Source organism: Pangasianodon hypophthalmus, chromosome 19 (assembly GCF_027358585.1).
Source record: "Pangasianodon hypophthalmus isolate fPanHyp1 chromosome 19, fPanHyp1.pri, whole genome shotgun sequence".
Taxonomy (NCBI): Eukaryota; Metazoa; Chordata; class Actinopteri; order Siluriformes; family Pangasiidae; genus Pangasianodon; species Pangasianodon hypophthalmus.
The window spans coordinates 11,039,409-11,058,712 of record NC_069728.1 but is presented as its reverse complement, the minus strand read 5'-3'; the positions used below and the strand labels follow the sequence as shown (position 1 = coordinate 11,058,712).

The following is a 19,304-nucleotide window of genomic DNA, read 5'->3' as shown; positions in this document are numbered from 1 at the left end:
TATTAAATGTTCACTCATAAAATCTAATATAATTACATATGAGTGTTTCCCATGCTTCAACACTGCTCAGTAATCAGCTGATGAAGTGAGCCTGACGCTCTCCATAATCCCACAAGAACACTGTACACTCATTGCCAGTATATCTTTGTTCACCATGTGCTGTAAAGCTGAAATGTAACAGTATACACATAAAGATGGACAATACTATAGTAGCAAACTTGCATACAAAGGTATATAAAAATATACAGTATAGTAGCAGTAGGTGAAGACAACAGAACCTGTGATATAATCTTGAAGACATTTCTCCACTTATCCAATCATCTCCATCAATTCAGACGTGATGAAATTCTTCGTCATCAAGAAAGCACCACAGTTAAAAACACACTTGTGTTAGGTGTTTAATGACCTGGATGACCGAAACCCTTGATGGACAGATATAGTTTACAGTGCACGCCTTTCTAAATATAGGAAACCTGTCTGGAACCTCACACCTAAACAGTATTGTAAACAAATCATTATTTTCCTCATTCCCTTTTTAAACAGTAAAGCTGTTAAAATCCTTAATACTAAAGCTGGTCAGGTGTGCATAGATTTGGTACAGTCCAGTTCCTGTGTGGTTAGTGGGGGAAAAAAAGGCTGAAAAGGCTTTGGTATTATTTGTATGAGCCCTTTGTGGTTAAACGAAAGAAAAATGCTGTTTCAATTTGGTTTGGTATGTTAAAGGTTAACAAATATGAAAAAAAAAAAAAAAAAAATATATATATATATATATATATATATATATATATATATATATATATATTTGAAAAAAAAAGTGTGGAAATAAGGAAGGTGCATAATGATTTATAGTGTCTTTTTCTGTACCATTTTTCATATCCCTTTTCATATATTTATACACTCACCATCCACTTTAAGAAGAACACATTCATGGAATTATCCCATCAGCCAATCATGAGGCAGCAATGCAATGCATAAAATCATGTGAATGCAGGTTAAGAGCTTCAGTTCATGTTCACATCGAACACCAGAATGGGGAAATTGGGATATTGAGCATGGCATGGTTGTTGGTGCCAGTTAGGCTGGTTTGAATATTTCAGAAACTGCTGATCTCCTGCGATTATAATGTACTACAGTCATTAAAATTTTAATGCACTACTAGGATTTCAGTGCACTGTGGAATTTGTACTGAATGGTGCGATAAACAAAAAAACATCCAGTAAGTTCTGCGGGTGGAAATGCCTTGTTGATAAGAGAGGTCAGATGAGAATAGCCAGAGTTTTCGTGCCGACAGGAACGGTAACTGAAATAACCACTCTTTACAAACATGGTGAGCAGAAAAGCATCTCAGAATGCACAAGAGGTCAAACCTTGAGGCGGATGAACAGAGGGATCCACTCCTATCAGCCAAGAACAGGAATCTGAGGCTACATTGGGCACAGGTTCACCGAAACTGGGCAGTTAAAAAAAAAAAAACAAAAAAAAAAAACCTTGCCTGGTATGATTAATCTCAATTTCTACTGTGACAGATTGTACAGCTAGAATGTTGTGGGTTCTGAGATGCTTTTCTGTTTGTGTTACCATAGCCTTCCTGTCAGCTCAAACCAATCTGGCCATTCTCCTCTGAGCTCTCTCATCAACAAAGCATTTCTGCCCACAGAACCACCTCTCACTGGATGTTTTTGATTTTCACACCATTCTGTGTAAACTCGAGAGACTGTGCGTGAAAACCCCAGGAGATCAGCAGTTTCTGAAATACTCAAAGCAACCTGTCTGGTATAACCACAACATAGTCAAGATCACATTTTTTCCCCATTTGATGTTTCATGTGTTTCAACTTTAATTGAAGCTCTTGACCTGTATTTGGTTTTATGCATCGTGCTCCTGCCACATGTTTGGCTGATTGGATAATTGCATAAATGAGCAGGTGTACAGGTTTTCACTAATAAAGTGGCCGATGAGTGTGTACTTGAAAGCCATTTTTTGAATTCTCTTTTACATAATATTTAATTCTGTAGTAATAAAGTCAAACGTATCCAATAACTTTCATTTTCCTTTAAAACTGTTTTTGTTACTATAGACTGTTGAAAAACAAAATGTAAGTGACTTGAAGTGTACCTCTGAAATTCATAAAGCAAAGTCACTACATTCGTCTTTAGCTAAATGTGCCCCCTGTAGTCACTGCAGCTTCAGTGCTAAATTGAGCATTACGTAAACATAAGCAACACACTTTGTTCACCCTACAGGGAACTGAAGTGCTCCTAAACCATACAGCCTTTCTGTATTTCTGAATACGGAGTTACATAAGCTCCAGCCCACACTTTACTTATGCAAGCTTTGCTTATTCTGCTTCTCCTCTGGAGTTCATGCAGTCACTCTCACTCCTTTTCACACACTTTCTGTTATAAAGGTCAGTTTACACACACACACACACACACACACATTCAGCACTCTGTCTCCTTCCTGATGCTGTGCCCGTGTGTCTTCATCTTGAATGATCTCTCCAGATCATTCTCTACAGCATCAGTCAGGTCCGCAAAGGAGCGAGCTGCATTGGTGTGAGTGGTGAAGTCTTCCCCCAGGACTTGCTCGTCTAGGCGTGAGTCGTTACTGGGGTCTTCCTGGATGGTGTCCATGCGTGGAGGCTCCGTGCTAGCCAACATGCCTGAGGCTGGAGTCGTTAAGCTGCCTGCAGTCAGAGGGGCGGGAGGGGTGCTGCTCTGGAAGCGTGGGACGGCAGAGTGAGCTGAGGAAGAGTGAGGCTTGAAGATGCGCACTGAGGCTGAATCGAGACTGCTCAGCAACTCTGCATTCTGAACATGAACATACATGTACTGTAATCAGACATCTGCTGCCATTACAAAGTCCACTAATCTGAAATTTATTCACTTGAGGATTCTGAAAGGACTGTTCAGCATGTACCCTTAACTCGGCTCTCCATTTACATGCAATATAAAAAAAATTATGCATAAGGAACAGCATTTAGTGTCAACATTACCATAACAAGAAGTGTATAAATCTTGTCAGAGCTTAACGAGAAGTAAATCACTTCTGTTTTTAAGTCTAAACATACGTCAGTCTCAGCAAAACATCTACTAAGTGTGCTACTAAACAGGCAGGTTTGAAAACCACTGATTGGATTCAATATCAGAATTTAATATTTACTTACGCCTTCATTTTTTCAGTTTTTAAGGACCTGCAGAACGTGACAGGGCATGCTGTTATTAGAAAATAATCAACAATGTGGTGGTGAGATGCGGTCTGACACAAAGCAGAGATGTCACCACTCCAAAGTTGATTCTTTTATTATAACAGCATGTCTCAGAGTGTTTTATTCTTCTTATACCACAGCGATTTGTCAATACTAACATTTTTTTCTTTATTAAAGAATGACATTGTACATTTTGTCAGCGTATAGTTAAAGTTTAATGTAGTGGAATGACCGTGAAACAAGTTAGTTTTTGTTATCACTTAAGTTGTAACAGATATAAACAGTGCTTCCACCACCAGCCTCTTTTTTCTCTCTCGAAGTTACTAAGACACAAAATGCAGCTTGTCCTGTTACCTAGAAACTGGAGAGCGCAAAAAAGTCTTCTCTTCCATTTTGGAAAAAGTTACAGCTTTATCTCTGACTGCTGACACTGGAGACTTCTTCCATAAATACTAAATAAATGTTTTCTCACAGAAAGCCATATCAGTGATTACACATTTAAAAAAAAAAAAAAAAACATGTAAGTGGATTATCCGCCGTACAAGTCCCTGTTTAAGTTTACTTTAGAATAGATAATGTATTAGAATGAGCGAATTAATATAAACCTGTGATTTGAATTATAGCCAGAACTACTGTCAGAGCTGCTGTTATAGAAACATAAACACCACATTCTGCCCAATCAGAATACAGCATTCACCAGTGCTGAGGTATAACCTGTACGTTATTAACCTGTATGTTATTAACTGTTTCCTCATATGCCCAGTGTTTTCACAGGTGACTCAAAACTATATTATCCACCACTTTCATTCGAATAGAAATTCTTTTATCTGGCTTGGCCTCAGTTTTAGACTATTATACTGCATGTCCACGTATATCATATTGTCTGTCACTTACGCTGGGGTAAAAGAGTGATCTTGTGTTCAGTTCATACTGCTGGTCGAGCTTCTTGTCCTTTAGATGAGATAAGGAAAAAAATTTAAGCATTACAAATGAGATCCAATTCCCAAAAGAGATACATTATTTAAAAAAGTGATGAACACGCAATAAGGAAGACTTTTGCAACCTACCACACAGTGGACAAGAATACTGAGCGGGATCCAGAAGAGCAGGGAAAAGACCACTACAGAGCCCACAATGTTATCAGCCAAGAATTTCCCTGAGGAAAAAACAAAGTACAACTCACACCTCTGCTCTTCATACAGTGCATTATCTGAATAACATGCGACCTATGCTACACTAGACTCACCAAATGTGTTGATGTTCAGCTTTTCAATGAAATCCCACAACCTCTCAATGACATCCTGCACCTGCTTCATGCATTTACCCTGCAATGAATAAAAAAACAGTTATATACTGTAGTTTTACTTCCCAAACTGCACAATTAAGTTTCATTCCTTAAAAGTAATCCCAGCACAAAAGACTGTTTTAATGGTTTGTGTCACAAACAAATTCCCTGTGAGGTTGCATTTTGTTGCTATTTCTACCACCAGATGAGCCGTCATCCTTCATACTTAGTTACCAAGTGGGCCGAGCTGGAACATATGGATGGAGCTAAAAATACTGCAGACCGATCACAGCCGCACCTGATTAATGTTTCTGGCTGGAACTGTTTCTCTAGTGGCACAAAAATCTTCAGTAGTAGGCTACTGTAGTGTCTTATTTTACTCTTTTTTGGGTCAGTGTTTAGTAGTTCAGTCGGTGGGAGAGAACCACGGCAGTGCCATGCAAACAAGATTGCCTGGTTTCATTTCAAACTCTTTTCCTGCTCATGCATATCACTAATCACCCGATAACCTCCAGAGAAACTCCTCCTACTTTAACAGGTAGAGGTATGTGAGGGGAAAAACACCCACACAAGGAAAGTATATGAATTATACTGGGTTTGTATCTGTTGCCAAATGTGCAATGTATGGACATACTGCTGTAAACAATGGGTTAAAATAAAATAAAATAAAAAAAAAACAATTTTAATCCAAGCACCTCTTCCGTGCAGTGATCACGAGTTAACTAGAAAAATTAACTAGAACCAAAGCTTTCTGTTAGCTACTGTTCGGGCTGGTTCATGCTTTTTAAAATGCATTGGAAAAGTCACCCATAGTGTTCAACTGTATTAGACTCTTCTCTGCACTGGTGTCATTGTCAATAAGCTTTTCTCTTAGGTAAAGGCACAGATCTGGAGGGATCATGGGCCTAGATTGTTTTAAATTGAATTGAAGTCACTTCAAAACAGATAGGTTTGAAGTGTTTGTACTTTTGGGAAGTGAGTATGTGCGTGTTTGTGTGTGTGTGTGTGTGTTTGTGTGTGTGTGACAGAGCAGAGTCACTTACCTTTCCATCACAGAAGCCCACAGTGCAGGGTTTGCCCTTTCTCAGGTACAGGAAGTTTCCTCTCTCATCCTGATATGGAGAGCATGCACCACTCTTACTGCGGCAACAAACCATACACGATTGATCCGTCTCTGAAAAGGAGAGACAGTTAAACCCAATTAAACCCTAGTGGGGTGATTTATAGAGCACAGTGAATGGGACGCCCTCAAAACAAATCACTTCACATAATGAGACAAACCAGGAAAACTCATCAAACACAAGTATTTAATATTAAAAAAAATTCATTGGTAAATACAGTGGGATCCGAAAGTATGAGACTTCACTGATAATGATTGAAACTGGAAATACACAGAAAGTTTTGGAATTGTGAATAATGTAAAACAAAAATGGAAATGTTCAGTATCAGACAACACTGATCGATTTGATCTAACCTGGATCGTCAGGTTTTACATTAACTTGTGTCTGTTCCAGCTAGAGTGCACATAGACATTAATGCAAAAGTTGGCCATAACAAATACTATAAATTCTGAAATTGATGTAAATATTTCCAAGATTCTACATTTCACTCTAGTGTTTGTTGACAATATCATTTTTAATGAAAATGTTTGTATTAAATTAGAACCATTGTCACTAGTGGTGTCAGACCTTTGGACCCCACTACATGTCCATTTAGTGAGCGCATGCTAAATGAATAAAAGAAAATGCAGAAAGCAGACCATTGCAGGCGCACGAAAGCAGGTTGAGCCCAGCCTCACAGAATGGTATACACTCTCCATTCAGACACTGTCCGTTGTCCACACAAGTGGTGTTATCAGGCAGGTTCTCTGGAGGAGGACATTCACTGCTGTTACCTATTGAGACAGAAGAGAGGAATTTTAAAAAATCTTTATAAGCTCTTCATTATTTACACTGGCTCTGTAGAAAATGTGTTAATAGCGCTGTAATCATATTCTAATCACTCTCATGATTTTTCTGTAAAATTAGTTAACATTGTGTATTGTTTTTATTGACTCTAGCATATTATATCACAAGCATGCCATTCACATGTTGTCTTCTTGCATAGTGATATTAATAATTAAAACGACATTATTTATATAGCACTATTCATAGATTTAAAATGCAGCTTATAGTGTTTTACAGTGTGGAATAAAAAAACAGAATGAATCAAATTGTGGACAAAAATAATAATAATGAAATAAAACCATTGACGGAAGAAAATAATAACAATATAAAATATATAAATATTAAATAAAAAAAAAATCTTTTGTGTATTTTTGTGCATTATTATTAAAATGCAATAAAAGGGCTCCTGAGAGTCGCAACAGAAAAAATATTCACCCTATCGCTTCAGTTTGAATCCCGACGATGCCACAGACATCCGTGCCTGGGAGCCAAGGAGTAAAACTGACCATGGGAGGAATGGCATGCTCTCCCTCCCCTGTCAATCACAGCAACACTAGCCAATCGTGGGAAACCGTGAGCTCATTAATGTGGAAGAAGGCAAATAGCACTTTCCGAGTGTGTTACGCAGTCCTGTGAGCGGCAGTTTGGAAAAACATGTGGTTGGTTGGCTTTAGGTGTCTCAAAGGAAGCATGTGTTAGCCTTCGCCCTCCCCGGCTGATAGCTGTCGTATGATAGGGGAGAGCTGGCTCGGGGGTGGGAATTGGCAGATGACCAAATTAAGGAAAAAATTGGGGAAATAATGTCCAGATTATATATTATAATCTGAAAAAAATCTGTAATTAGTGCTTTATATAGTGAATATTGTGTGTTTCATATATGTACATGGCATTAAAATGTACCCAGATCTAATAGGCTTTTTAAATACTCGGCTCCTGCTCCTGTGATTAGACTTTAGATTGGATTTTGGCTCACCTGTGCAGTAGGACATCCCCTTACAGGTGGCATTGATGGGCTCCTGGCACGGCTTCCCGACCTTCTCATACATACAGTTCTTGCAGCAGGCACTGTTTCTATCACTGCCAACAAAACAAGAACATCAACAGACAATGAACTGATGTGTTTTAATGGGTACAATTCTCAAACAACAGAACAGGAAGATATCTTCCATAACATGTACCATCCTGAGTACAATGCATAGATTCCACAGCCACATGAGGGCGCTCTACCTGCACTGCTTTGTAGGGCGTAGCTTGCAGTCGGAGGTACAGCAGAGGTCAGTTTGGAGGTGGACCAGACCGGGGTCACACTCCTCTCCCTCCTCCACTCGCGAGTTCCCACACACCTTACTGTTTCTCTCCTTAAAACATGACGGGCCCTTGTGTCTCAGGCTTTTCACGATGGACATCTTACTGCAGTTGGAAAACAGCTGTAAACAAACACAACAATAACTCACAGGACAACGATAAATCATAAGTCAAAGTGATGGACGATGAAATCATTTCTTTCCTTTGTTTAAACCTTTAGAAATTAATTGAGGAATTAATCGCTCATCTGTTTGCTTAATATGTTTCTTCATAAATGGGCTAAACACAATTCATGTGATAAGGAGCTATCTGAAAGAGAAGGAAGTTAGAAAAAAAACATGATTTGCAGACACAATTTTAGTTACTGCATAACAGTTCAGGCATTTCCGCCAACTCTGAGGAATTTTGCCACAGTGCACTAGGCTATTAATTATGTTAAAACTGCGCCACTGAATTCTTTATTGTGAAGGTATTAATTAATTTTCTATAACTGCAGTTTGGACAGCAATGCTGGCTGCATGACAAATCACAGGCTTATATTAATATGTTATAGTTTCTACAGTAACAGCTAGTTCACAGGGACTTGTTTAGTGGACACTCCACATAATAAGATTTGTACATTGCAAATTTCAGAATTAGTATTTATCATGTTGCTATAGTGTTTGAAAGTAACTGCCCTTTGACTTTGATTATATACGAGTCTCAGCACATACTCTTCAGATGTAGAGCTTGGGGATCAGGTCGGAGATGTATTCCTTTAAATAATACATTCACATACCACTAGGATCATCGTAATGCTTTTGAATATCATACAAAGGGTATCTGAGGTTTGAACAACAGCCCTAACAATGTTACAGTGACTTCACAGTAAATTAAAGACGTCGTACCCTGTTATTGGAATGGTCTCCGCTCACAGCAATGGGGTACATGACGTATTTTCCCCCATGGTCCTCGCTGGGGGCGCAGGATGGCACGTCATCTCTGTCATGAACAGCCCCGAAGTTGTGCCCGAGCTCATGGGTCGTCACCAAATCAGCCTCCTGTTGATGTCAAGAAAGAGGCTGAATTATTTATCATCATCTCAGTCCTGTGAACTGGATGAGCAAAGAGATCTGATGTTTTAACTCACCTTAGTCAGAATAGTCTTCCCATAGTTCTTAGTGCTGGTTAAGCCTGTGTTCAGGTATATGGTGCGGTGGTCATTTCCTGACTGAGGGGACTCTTAAAAACAAAAACATAAATTACAAAAAAAGTGAACATATTATGCCAAAACAGAAGTTCTGCATTTGATCATTTCAGGTTTTGTGCAGCTTTGTTAAAGGGAACTGAAACTTTTTTCTAGCACTTCAAATGTCATCACATTGAAGCTGAATCCATGTCACATGGCTCCCCTGGATCACACTTTCTTGATTTCCTGTGAGCAGGCACTTGAGTGACCCTGTGTGACACTACTCCTTATTTATCAAAGTTTTGTGCAGTTAAATCTGATCGTAAATGTGTGTACATAAACTCCACTGACAGTTTTCTTATTCATCAAATTCATCTCTCAACACTAATCCTCATGTCTCACTGGAGTATGCGTAAATTTGAGCATAAATTTTTAACAACCTGAAAAATAGCAATAATAGCAATAAAACTAGAAAATAATATTAATAATCACATTTGCGCACAAGGGAGCCTCATACTAACATATAATGTCTGAGGAACAGATGTGGATCTTTATTAGCTTATTCTTCCTTCAGTTGTGTAATAGGTGCATTTGCGTACAAGAGGAGCCACGAAGAACTATCCTGGATGCAGTGTTTTGGGCAGATGGGCTGTAAACACGAAAACATGGCAGATTGGATTTTATTCATTCTGGTAGTCTGATAAGGTAGCCTGATAAGGATATGCAATATTTGTTCAGGAAGGACACTGGATTCACCTGTAATTACATATAATGCTTTACATAGATTAGACTTCAGTTAAATCTGACCTATTCAAGCTCTAAAATGAATAAAAACCTAGCTATAAATACAGTTTTCTACTTGATTATGTCCTTAAACAGCTTTATAAATAACAGAATACACTTCCATAACTGTCTCTTTACTTGCAGCAACCTCGGACAATAGCAACTCTAACTTAGCTTCCCTGATATTTATGCATATGCATACGACGTGTAACTGAAAGACTAGAGAGCAGCTGAAGCTGATTCATTCACTGCTTTGATGTTGTATGACTGTTTCATGAGTCAGACGCACTTTGTACGTTCGTACGTCATTCTGTACGCTCAATCCTGCTCTTGCTTGTATTAACTTTGATGAATAAGGGCCATTGTGTGAGCTCTATCTGTGTGTATTCCTGTATAACTGTGTGTGAATTAATGCTTATAATTCATATACCTTCACAGAATGATTAGTTTAGTCATGGAGCGTGATAATGTTTGCTTGATTTGGAATAACTGTCACCAGCAGTCAGATGCACCAGTAGAACTTCAGCTCTATCATAGCCTAGTTTGAACATAAATGGCCACTACATTTGAGTTTATGAGCTACTAAATTTTTTTTTTTAAGTTTTAACATAACCTTAAGCTATAACTTAAAATTCACATATATCCTCTAGTAGGTCCGACATCTGCCGTAAAAAAAAAAAAAAAAACACTCAATATTTCTGTTCTAAGAGTAGAAAGTGCATGTTTGGTGACTGTAAATGAGTTCTTGAGGTCTCTATCTTTTTATTTTGTGAGATATTATGACTTATTTATATGGGAAGTATTTTGTAGTCTATGATCACCACTATATCTACCATGTGATTTACATCGCTACATAATTTAGCTTCACTGCCTTCTCAGTGTGTGCATATACACTGTGAGATTACGTTAAGTAAACCTTTTACTCACCTTTGGAACACACTCCTCCAGGAGCCTCTTCTTTGGCAGGGGCGACGTAGGCAAGGCCTAGCGTGCCCTCATCAAAGTCCTGATAGGTGAACAAGTGAGCCAAACACACTTTGGAGGCATTCTCTGCGATGTCAATGCTGAATTGCTGCAGGAAAGAGAAGGTTTCGCACTTTTAAAAGTATATTATCTAACCAATTGTTCTGACAGGGATGTTTAAGGTCTTTGCTCTGTAGCCTTTTCCATTCAAGTGCTGTTTAATAATGTTGTCCCAAGAACTTCAGGAATATATATAATGTGTTATTTATGCATATAAATACATACTTGCTCATATTTATAAATACAAAGTCAAAAGAAATTTTTGTGGGTAAATTTGATGTGGACATATATACTGGAAGTACTCTGTATTGTACTTTTTTGTACTTTTGTATTGTACTTAAACTGCCAATTATATGGGATGTCTTTGTATGCTGTAGCATTACAATTTCCCTTCACTTGAACTACTGGTCCAAACCTGTTCCAGCATGACAGTGCTTCTGTGCACAAAGTGAGGTCCATGAAGACATGGTTTGTCAAGGTTGAATGACCTGCACAGAGCCCTGAACTCAACCCCACTGAACACCCCAGACCTCCTCACCCATCAGTGCCTGACCTCACTATTGCTCATGTGGCTGAATGAGTAAAACCATGCTTCAAAATCTAGTGGAAAGACTTCGCAGAAGAGTGGAGGATATTCCAACAGCAAAGGGGGACTAAATCTGGAATGGGATGTTCATATGGGTGTGAGGGTCAAGTGTCCAAAAGGGGTCTTTGGCCATAGAGTGCATATTAAATAACAAAAGCAAAAGTGTTTGTATACTTATTTTCCATCATTGCATCTATTCACATGTTTATAAGGCTGATCCATATCCTCTGCTAATACTAATACTAATACTAATACTAGTAGGAGGAAGAATGTTATATGTAATATACACCATGATGATGTGAAACCACTGTGTACAAATTTATTGGGAGAACCTCTCTCTCACCTCCAGAAGTCTTTTCACATCCCACACATCTTTGTTCTTCACTGGACTCCCCTTCATGTTGTAGTGGGTTTGTCCTGGTTCCACTTTAGTGGGGGATTTGTTGATCATAATCTGACAACACCAAATATCAACAAGGATACTTATCATACTTATCGCATGATCATAAAGATCTTCAAAAGCACTGATGACACACATTAACACAAACCTGCTGGATCTGAACACCATAGCCCTTAAACTCCTCATCCCAAGATGTGTTTCTGTAGATGTCGTCCACCCGGTCAATCAGCTCAATCTGCAGGCACACAGCACATCAGCCAACACACTGAATACTCCAGATATACAGCATGTTTTGTTCAGTCCAAATAGACACCCAGTCGCTTTAGTCCATTGGTTCATCTGTATAGCAGCTTGAAAGGATATTCTCCATTATACCAGGTCACTGTTGAATTCTCAAATCTGATTGGCTAGAAGGTATTGATTAATCTTCTATAACAACAGCACTGATAGTAGAGCTGTATTTAAAATCACAGGTTTACATTCAACTCACTCACATGCTAATACTAAATGGATTAAAAATGTATTGTTATGTAAAAATGTATAATAATAATAATAATAATAATAATAATAATAATAATTGTTAATATTGTGAATGGGTAATATGGCAAGGCTTTCTATAATAAGACGTTTATTCAACGTTTATGGAAGGAGTCTCCACTGTCGCTGCTTTATAACAGTCAGAGGTAAAGCTGTTCCTTTATGTTTTACACAGTGGAAAAGTCTAAGGACAGATTAATTTTTGTTTTGTTTAATTTTTAAACAGCTGTTTACAGATGCTATAACGTGACTAATTACATATAACTACGTATGAGGGAATTAATTTGTTTCAGGGTGTTCCACAACATTAAATATAACCAAAAACAATTAAAAAGCACAATGTGTTGTTCTTTCATTAATAATAAATGTGATCGCTGATAAATTGCTGTGGTATAAGAGGAATAAAAGAATTTGTGGCATGCTGTTATAGGAAAACAATTAACTCTGAGTAATAGTAATAGTAACTCCACATTGCATCATTGATTTTTTCCCTATAACCCTATAACAGCAGGCCAAGTCATGTTCTATTCTTTACTTCAGTGAAATATTCCATCAGTAGGTGATTGCTGGGACAACTGACAAGTTTTGTGCAGTCTAATTTGTTGTCATATTTTGCCCCTGATTTGCTTCTTTACAGATATTATTTTACAAAAGAGTTTTTAAAATCAAATTTTGATTTTTTAAATCAAAATTGTTCATCAAAACCTCAATCAACACTAGCAGTCAAAATGTATTATCTTGCAGTTTGTGGCTTTTCATTAATCAGCCTTCAAGAATACTCAGCATTTTCAGCCTAATCTCTAAATACCTCATTTGTAGTGTATGTGTGATTACCACAGTCAAGAATTCCAACACACTTCCTTGTACTAAGAACTGAACAGAAAACTGGTTTACTCTGGCCTGAACTGGCAGTGAACTGCACATGAAAAAAATATTACAACTGAATTTTAAGATATGTTCTGTTTTTCATTGGTCTACACTTTAAAACAGTCCTGTAGCCTTAGATGCTGGCTCCAAACTCCATGAACAGGCTGTTCTCACCAGGTAGTTGATGGTGGTACTCTCCTCCTTGCGGCCCATGTGTCTGAAGAAGCGATAATCTGCCACCAGCAACAGAGGGCATGTGTTCTTCCTGTGATCAACTGCCTGCCTCCGCACTCTCAGGTGATCTAGCAAAAGTGTATGAGGAAGAGGGAATTTAGCAGTGGTCATTCTTAACTGGGAAAATGTAGAAGTTACTCTACTCACAGAGTCCCATTATTTTACTTTATAAAGCAAATAGCAACCTCTAAACCCGAGGGGGAAATCACTTTTAAATTACTACTTAAATCGATGTTAAACTCAATGTTAAAAATATTATATCCATGACACTAAAATTTCTCCCATATATATATATATATTCATCCATTAGGTAATCAAAATTGAAAGCAGAATAATTATTTGTTAAATGTCTTATTATACCACGGTGTTGTTGGATTATATATATATATATATATATATATATATATTAATGCACTTGTTCTAATACCTTATCATTTCTATAGTAACAACTAACACAGAAACTTGTATAGTAGACACACAAACATATTTTTTTAAAAGTATGTACTTATGGATTTGGTGAAGTTTTCTGCTAGAAGATGTTTATTTAGCGATTGTAATCTCTTTACATAAAATTTAAAGTTGGAGTGTCTCCAGGATGGAGGACTTTTCTCCATAACATGACAATAGAGAGAGAAATTGATAAATTTGAGGCTGATAAGGGAAGGACTGTTTATAGCTGCTATAACATAAGTGATAATAGGAAATGCCTCTTGGAAATGCCTCTAGCTGGTTAGCTAACTGTGAGTAAACTAGATCACATTTTTTAATTTGCATGGTCATATTCTCATTCCCACTTATTTAACAGAAGATAAATCTGTCAAAATATATCATAAAAACTACAACTATGCTCATCACTAAGATTAGCTAAGGTGGATAGGTAGTTTAGCAAGCAAGTTCTGTGGTTAAAGGCTTCTGGATACGAGGTCACCTGATAATCTCAGACAAAAACTGTTAATAAATCTGATCCAAACATCATCCTATACGTAATGTGAATCAGACATGCATGAGGGGTTACACAGTCAAAATCAGTTTTTTTTTTTTATTTTAGATATTTGATTTATATCCCACAAACACTGACAGCTTTAATGTTAGCAGGTTATAAAATAGCATTTTCAGACAGAACCCATGCTTTAGCTTTTCCCTGAAGTGGTGATAGTGCCTGTGAATAAACTGCCTTTGTTAGAAAAAGGCATTTACTGCATTTACTGCAGTGTGTGCCATTTAGTGACTTGCTCTGTGAAGGAATCAATAAAACATGTACTCACATAGATCATATAGATAGCTACGATGGGAGATTGATCAAAATCCAACCAAAAGACAACATTTTTATTTTGAACTTATGTTTAGCTATTTGCTACAAAAATGCTATTTAATTATCAAACAAAAGACAAATCACAGATAATTAAATACCCAAACTGCTGGACTCCAGCACCCACTAGTTCCACTCAGCCCTAAAAAAGCAAATCACCTCATCTGCACTGAAGAACAGTAAACACTATTCCTCTTCTAAACCCACACTCCCTCTGTGCAGCCCCCTCCAACCCCATCCACAGATCATTAGTTCCCTGTGCTGTTACTAGCAGCTCTAATTAAGCCTCCATAAATAATGAAGTGTCTCAATGAGGAAAGGTTCCTGCTGAGCATTTACATACACAGACCACAGAGCTGAATGCTGTGTTTGAGGCCCTACCCGTGAAGCAGCCGGGTTGTTATTTCAGGACTTCAGTCAGTATATATGACACATACAGTCAGATACAGTCAAGATACAATAAAAACACCTACATATACAGTCACAAGCAGTCTGGACTTATCATAGCAATTTAAAAACATAACTGGGTATTGAGCATTCATTTCTGTTTTCTTGCACTGACTTAGAAATAATAATAACGTGAAATGATTAAGTTTGAATTTTAATCAACATTAGAGCATGCACTGTTACTGTATAGCTGCAGGCTGTTATATAGCTCACGGGCTGTTTAGATTATGGTCATGTACTGCATACTAATATATATATATAATATATATTACAGAAATAGAGCTCAAGGAACCATACTGCATTTGTCTGGTGTAACTCTGAGTAACATGGGAGCATATTAAATGCAGCACTGCTGTGGTCTGATGTAAAATAGGCTTATGAGAATCTCCAAATTAGATAAACAATATAGGCTAATAAAATAAGTATGTTTAAGAAACGTACAGTTTTATTTAATACTTTAAAATAGTTTATCTACATAGAACTCTATAATAACAGATGGGGTCGCCTGCATCTCAGGCAAGCCGAGGGCTGAGAGTCTACGCATTAATGGTCATGATGAAATTATATTTCCTTATGATTTTCTTTGTCTATAATATTTTCACCTTCTGTGATTCTGTGATCTGTCTGTGGCAGCATACTGCAGGCCCATTTCATATTCAAATGCATTTCAATACAATTAATGAGGAGTTTGACAGCACTAAATTCCCACTTGAACTCTAAATCGCTCACCTTCCTCTTCTTGTTTTTCCTCTGCTGCCGTGGCTGTGCGCACATGCTCAGGCAGGAGCTGACTGGCCTCTGCTGTGATGTAGCCACACACTTTAGGAGCGGCGAGACGGCTCACGTTCCGGATGTCCTCCGAGCGATACACCAGTAAGCGGCCATCCGGGGGGCTTTGAGTGAGCCTCCACAGAGGCTACACATAGCAGACAAAACATACATAAGAGAATCACACATTGCACAACATAACAGACATCAGCATCTACTTCAACGGGGTCATTCTGCACTTAGTTATAAGTTATGTTATCAACTTTAGAATAAAGCAAAGTGAATTTTGGGGCTCAGCTGTGCTGTGCAGAGAACAGATATGAAGAAAGCAATGGCACGATGAGTAGGTGACGTGTGTGTGAAACCAACCTCTATGTTGTACTCAGCCTCATCGGTCAGAATGTGAGCAGTGAAGTCGTTGTCATCAACATGTGCCTGTACGCGTGAGTTCTCCTCCCCTGCATGTGGAGGGTGTAAAGTTAATACCAAAACCTAGAAGATCTGACACAAAAACCTACTACCCACAACATGCAACTCCTAGGCTCTTTAAATTCCCAGCTATGAATTATTATTAATTACTATGAATTATTTAGTAGCTACTGTAAGAAGAATTATGTCTCTAACAACATTTACTGCAATTGCATAGAATATTCATTTAGGCTGTGAGAATTATACAGATTCTGGGAGAAATATGAAGAACAATACAAATTGGGTATATGACAAAAAGAGTTTTCAAAACAGAATGTAAAATGTAAAACAGAATTTAACTGAATGTAAAAAAAGATGAGTCTCAAAAATATCCCACAGAAGTTTTAAATCACATATCTTTGATCCATATTCAAATTTTTGTCCTATTCTCTCTCTCTCTCTCACACTCACACACACACACATACCACAAATAAAAAAAAAATACTTGTAAACTCTTCCAGCTGTACTATACTCCTATGTCAAATTAAACACCACACAAGCACATCACACCAGCACATATGAATGACAGAGAATCACGTGAATTATTCATGCTACGTGACTGACCGATGACATGGCCCGTGAAGAAGTTCTGTCTGTGGACCTCAAAGTTCTGGTGTGTGCCGTCTTTCTCCACCACCACAGCGCTGAAGTCTTCAGTGAACAGTTCAGTGTTGGAGGTCAGGTAGAGCCTGAAATGCCTGAAAAGCCAAGCACACACAGGCCTTGCTCATTCAACATTTTGGGGGAAAAAATTAGTTGCTTTATTCCCAACAATGCAGTGCTGTGTACACAAAATCAAGTCACTATTACGGCATGCTATTCATGGCACACCATATACCTGCAGATGTAAGATACAATCCGGCGAGGCTCTCCCTATAACAAGCCTAGATCCTGGGTACAGACTGACATATCCAGGCCATATTGCTCTACATTTGTAAGCATGGTCTCATTACTTAATAATTTATACTACACTAATAACCATGTTACTATGATTATTTTTTAAAAATGGCCAAAAACTGTCGCTTCCACTAATAGCAGCTTCTTAATGGAAAATGTTACTGGCGAATGGAAATCAACATAAAACCAGCTAGCTTTTTGTCCAAGCAGAACACAACATTTACACCACCACATTCTAGGACAACAAGCGTAGAGTGCATAGGGTCAAATCTGTTCACTCGGCACGCTGATACGCCAGGAAAACCTGGAGAAAAGGACACGGAGAACAAGCAAAACTCTGCACGCACAGTAACGTAAGATCAGGATTAAACCCACCGAGATGCCTTGCCAAGGAATAATCAACGAAATGAACGAAAATATAACATCAGCACATATCTGCAATCTGTGATACACATACACATCCAGGAGATATGTTCAAATGACAACCAGACTCACCTGTGTAAGGCTGTGAAAGTGAGCAGTCTCTCTGCATGTGTGTGGCTCTGCACATCTCGCTTACGCACAGAGTGCTGCTGCAGACTGGACAGCTTCAGAACATCAAAGTCAGACAGCAAGGACCTCAAGTGATCTGAGAGAAATATACAACAGAACTGAAATATTTAACTCTGGAGGGAACAGAAGAACTGGGGTAACATGATTGTCAGCTCTATGATTTGTGCAGATCACACTTCTCAGTGCTTTGAATTTAAAGCAATAGTTCGGACGAGTCGAGACAAGGACATGTTAGACAAGCAGCCTAATACAAGTTTAGTACTTGTTAGCAACTTATAAAAATAAAAACAACCTCAGACAACAGACTTGGTAAAGGGAAAACTCAGCTGTATTGTTTTTTTGGCTGAATTGTTCCTTTAAGGTGCAAATTAGAAATGTGATCATGATCTGAAACAGATTTATTAATAATTTGGTAAATCTTCACAAGAGCTCAACAGTGAACATTGATAGAAAGTTAGAATTCAACTCCATTTATATTATGAATGAAAATAACTAAAATAAATGATATAAGTTTTGTAAGAAAGCTATATAGGTGTTTTTGTTGAGGGTGAATCAACCTGCAAAGCTTTCTGTCTGTGGAAGGATTAGAAACCTGTTCACATGAAGAAGTTAAAGTGGTAGTCTATAGAAGTTCCCAAACTCACCATATTCGCCATCTGTGCCAGGTCTTTTAGAGCACTCTGCCAAAAGGAAAGCTGTGAGAAGAAAAACGACGTGTTTCATGGCGCACTGAGAGCAAACAGACCTCCTGTAAGCAACAAGCAACATCATTTATCCGCCGGATTACTGATGTGGATTAACATCTGGACATGGCACAGAGTGTCTCGGCTCTCAGTGTGGACCTTCATGTACACACCAAAGTACAAAAGAAGTTCATTTTTATATTAAACAAATCCGAGTCATTTGTTAGATATTACTTTTTTTTTTTTAACGTAATCACGATCACGCCGAAAAAGAAACTGCGAAAAGTCCCAAACACACAGCCGACACCCGGAAGTACTTGTTAGAGAGAGCAACCTCAACTCCATTTGTAGTCAGTCAGTGTGTGTTCATGCTACAGGCTCGCTTCTCTGTACTCCTTCATTTCCCCATAATCCTGTGGCTTCATTTAGTTATCAGAATTTATATATATACATACACACACACACATTATATATATATATATATATATGTATATATATATATATATATATATATATATATATATATATATATATATATAATGTTATCTTGCTTCTTGTAGTTTCATTTAGTTATCAGAATATATATATATATACACACACACATTACACACACATCTCCATGATACACATACATATCCTTCTCGATTTGAATATTAACCCTGGGTTACGAGGATTAATCCAGTTAGATAAATACTGGACTAGTTTTACTTCATGTCTGCAGCAGGGTCTAAGTTTTAGCCTTAGAGAAATCAGAGCAAGAGCACACTGAGGGATGGCACAACCTATGAACAAAGTATCTTGTTTCTTGGTACAAAACAAATATCCACATAAATACATG

General features: G+C 37.9%; 1 protein-coding gene across 1 annotated transcript; it reads right to left on the bottom strand.

Moving 5' to 3' along the window:
* Nucleotides 1-1,482: 1,482 nt before the first annotated feature.
* On the bottom strand, nucleotides 1,483-18,802 carry adam17b (ADAM metallopeptidase domain 17b). Its single transcript, XM_026922707.3, has 19 exons — nucleotides 18,428-18,802; nucleotides 17,727-17,859; nucleotides 16,899-17,032; nucleotides 16,236-16,324; nucleotides 15,828-16,014; nucleotides 13,283-13,410; nucleotides 11,853-11,939; nucleotides 11,648-11,758; nucleotides 10,623-10,767; nucleotides 8,874-8,965; nucleotides 8,632-8,784; nucleotides 7,667-7,866; nucleotides 7,413-7,516; nucleotides 6,253-6,387; nucleotides 5,537-5,667; nucleotides 4,455-4,533; nucleotides 4,276-4,364; nucleotides 4,103-4,159; nucleotides 1,483-2,810 (listed from the first exon to the last, which is right to left on the bottom strand). Exons 1-19 carry the CDS (start codon nucleotides 18,552-18,554, stop codon nucleotides 2,442-2,444), a joined length of 2,550 nt encoding a protein of 849 aa, XP_026778508.2. The 5' UTR covers nucleotides 18,555-18,802; the 3' UTR covers nucleotides 1,483-2,441.
* Nucleotides 18,803-19,304: the final 502 nt, after the last annotated feature.